The 3,519-nt window shown below is 34.5% G+C and overlaps 1 protein-coding gene across 1 annotated transcript; it reads right to left on the bottom strand.

Annotated features, from left to right (window-relative positions):
• Positions 1-1,075: 1,075 nt before the first annotated feature.
• LOC112505418 (epoxide hydrolase A-like) lies at positions 1,076-3,516 on the bottom strand (the record flags this gene model as incomplete). The annotated part of the gene is made up of 3 exons (XM_025109331.1): positions 1,076-1,427; positions 1,603-1,847; positions 3,109-3,516. Coding segments are annotated over 3 exons (900 nt in total), but the record flags the coding sequence as incomplete, so codon positions are not given.
• Positions 3,517-3,519: the final 3 nt, after the last annotated feature.

Raw genomic sequence — 3,519 nt, 5'->3', positions numbered from 1 at the left:
TAAATGTTTATTCATTTTTGCATTTCTAAAAACATAGTATTTTGTAATTTTAAAGATATTGAATTAAAACTGAATGATTTAACTCCTCAAGATATGTTTTCAGATACCACTATCTAATTACAACATGCTTATTATCTATTTATAATCTTTTTTTAGTTTTCAGCCGCATAACACACATATATATATATATATATATATATATGAATAAAATTGTGTGAATTATGTATTAAATCATATGGCTTCTACTAAAGTATTAGTTATTTTTTGTTATTTAGCAACGAATTAAATACAATACACAATTCTTTGATATTTATTAAATAGTTAACGTATAAATAAATATTACAAAAAAAAAAATACTATATATAATTATTAATGAAAATATAATTAGAAAACTTTAAATCACTATACAAAATAAAGCCATAAATTTAAACGAAATATAATTATAAACTGTCAGTCTCAATCGTTAAGTTAGTCAAAAATTATTCTTTGACGCTGGTTATAAGATTGGTTCGAGTTATCTGTAATCAATTTTTTTATCTGAATTGAACTTTAAATTTACTTGGTAAAAAACCATAAATTTAAATAAAATTAAAAATACAACAGTTCAAAGATCAAAGTTTATTGGGATTTCCATTGAAAAAAACTGAAATCAAACCTAGAAAAGTCAAATCGTAATTATTTATAAGCATTTACATTAATTATTCATGTAATAGCATCAATTAAGAACTTTTCAAAATCATGATCATATGGCTTCAATTGTATTCTAATCACATCCTTTTTTCTTTTATTAACCTGGATATCTAATCCGCTATGCGAGCCAACTAATTTCGAGGCAACCATCTGCTTTACAGATTGCCCGGAGTCATCGCATTTAAACTTTCGTGACCACAAGAGAATTTTTATTCCTCATTGGATTTGAAGCTGGGACCAAACCAATCAGGCAATACCTTATGGTTATCCTTAATTTTTTTTAGGGAAAAGTGCAAGTATATATTAAACACCTTATTCATTAATACCAAATTTAGTCTATGGAATGGTAGATGTTTCGTCTTTTCATCATCAATAACATCCATTTGGCTAAACGTTATACTTTGACTTCAAATAACATACATTCGTCAAGACTTAATAAAGCAAAAGATTGGAATACAATTGAAGCCATGATTTTGAAAAGACAATGTGATTAGAACTTGTTTAGAAACTCTAGTATGTGGTTGTTGGTCTCAAGAGGCTTCTCTTGGTTMGCAAAATGGGCAACACCTTCCATCACAACGACTTCCTCCAACAATGGAACATCTGCCTCAAAACCACCATTGTGAATGTATTCCTTCATGCCTGGCATATGATACACCAGGTCCAGGTCTCCGATCATGAACTTCGATGGCACCATCACTTTAGCTCCCCGCCATGCTGACGTTAGTTCCCAACTCCTATTATACATACATACATACATACACACACACACACACACATATATATATATATATATATATATATATCGAGAAGGTGGTCAATTTACGAAAAGGGAAGAAGGTGCAAGATCACGTGTAATCACATGAACATGGCTGGAACTTACTATTCTCATATAAATCAAGAACAACTTACAAATGAAGAGCTCGATAATAGTTGACTCCACCAGTGATGCCAGTCTTTTGGAGTTGGTTGCCATAGTATTTGAGATCTTCTTCCGACAACCAAGGTGGCAAGGTGCCTGGGGAATCACCAGGTGAATGTCGAAATCCTTTGCCTTTAGGAAAATAAGTTTGTTCCGGGTCTCGATATGCCAAGAATTTCTTCATAATTGTTTCAGGACTCATTTTAGCCAACTCCGCTTCAATTTCTCCGGGTTTCTACACATATATGAATATGAATCATGCCTATATCTTTAATGCTTTCGAGTTAAATATCTAAGAATATGTAGAAACTCCACTAAATTACTCTTCAAAATAGCCTTGAAAAAAGAATGAAAGTTCGGACAAATATTAAGGAGAAGGTGACAAGGTGTTCAAGTCTAAGCCAATATAAGACTAACACGTCTCCTTCAACCGAGGCTATAGACGGGCAAAGATGTCCCAGATTGACAAGTCTCTACCAAAGATCACACATGGTAGACTTTTTGACTCTAATACCTTGGGATAATATGTGTAACCCCAATGGATTACTCTTGAAAAGAGGTCTTTGGAAGTGGGATTTACGTATTGGTACATAATATCAAATCTAAGCTGGTTCTACCACCTTAGACACTCGACACTTTAGGACAATCTTCACATGTCTGACCCCATCTCACCACTTTAGGATAATTTGTTCCGTCTAGCTCCTATTGGTCGGGTGTGTTAAGGTCTCAAATCACCTAAATTTTAACCATTCTTTGTCCACATATGTTGGGACCTCTTCATTTCTCAAATACATTTTCCTTTGAACAGTGCCGTCCCTGGGGAGGGCGGCATGGCCACTGACCAGGTCCCAAAAATATCATGGACCAAAATTTTCCCCTAATATATAGTAGTAGTTTAAAACAATTAAATAAATTAAAAAAAACCCAATTTTTTTTAGCATATATATTTTGGTTTCAAATTACCTAATAAGAAGTACTTAAATGTAAGAACTATCTTGTATATCTATTAAAAAGATAAATAAGATTTTTTTCCTCGGTAAATTATTATCATTTCTTGTACTTAATTTTATGCTAATGAAAAATATTTACTGAATTTTTGGTACTTACTGATAGCCACTATAAGAAAGGGAAGCTTTGATGATGAGCCACTATAAGAAAGGGGAGCTTTGATGATGAGCCACTATAAGAAAGGGGAACTTTGATGATGCGCCTTTTAATAATGACATGCTTCCGCCACAAGTTATAGCAATGACATGTTACTATATACTCTTTCTAATGATAAATGGACTTTTAGCGACGACAAAGATCGTTGCTAAAAGCCTTGTTTCTTGCCGTGGGTTTTGTTTTTATGTTCGACCAAGGCTTATAAAATTATAAAATATCAGAAATGGGTGTGTCCTTAAATTGAGTAATCTAATAGAATTTCACATGTTCTAACAAAATCAATTATTATAATAATCTGTATAATAGAAATAATTCCTCATACGGAAATCCACCTGAAATCTGCTCATGTAGTGATCCTCCCCGTACGCAGTTCTCAACACCTCAGCCAAATCTCCCTTTGGGTTCCACGGAAGAAAGGGAACGCTCAGGTTCACCAGAGCTTTGACTCTATCGGGCCTAAACATACAGAGGTGCCAAGCAATGATGGCACCCCAGTCATGACCCACAACAAACACCTTTTCACCTTGGTTTGTGATGGCATCAAGAAGCCCAATCAAGTCACCCACCAGATGGTGGATMGTGAACTTGGTGGGGTCGTTCAAGGGTGCACCGGTTGTGTCACCATAGCCACGGAGGTCTGGAGCCACTGCTCGATAACCATGATCAGCCAAATATAAAATCTGGTGACGCCAGGAGTACCAGAGCTCAGGGAAGCCGTGGAGGAACAAGACTAATGGACCTTC

Source organism: Cynara cardunculus, unplaced genomic scaffold, assembly GCF_001531365.2.
Source record: "Cynara cardunculus var. scolymus isolate 2C unplaced genomic scaffold, CcrdV1 Un_Scaffold_10710, whole genome shotgun sequence".
Taxonomy (NCBI): Eukaryota; Viridiplantae; Streptophyta; class Magnoliopsida; order Asterales; family Asteraceae; genus Cynara; species Cynara cardunculus.
The sequence above is the reverse complement of the archived record's forward strand: the minus strand, read 5'-3'. Positions and strand labels throughout refer to the sequence as shown.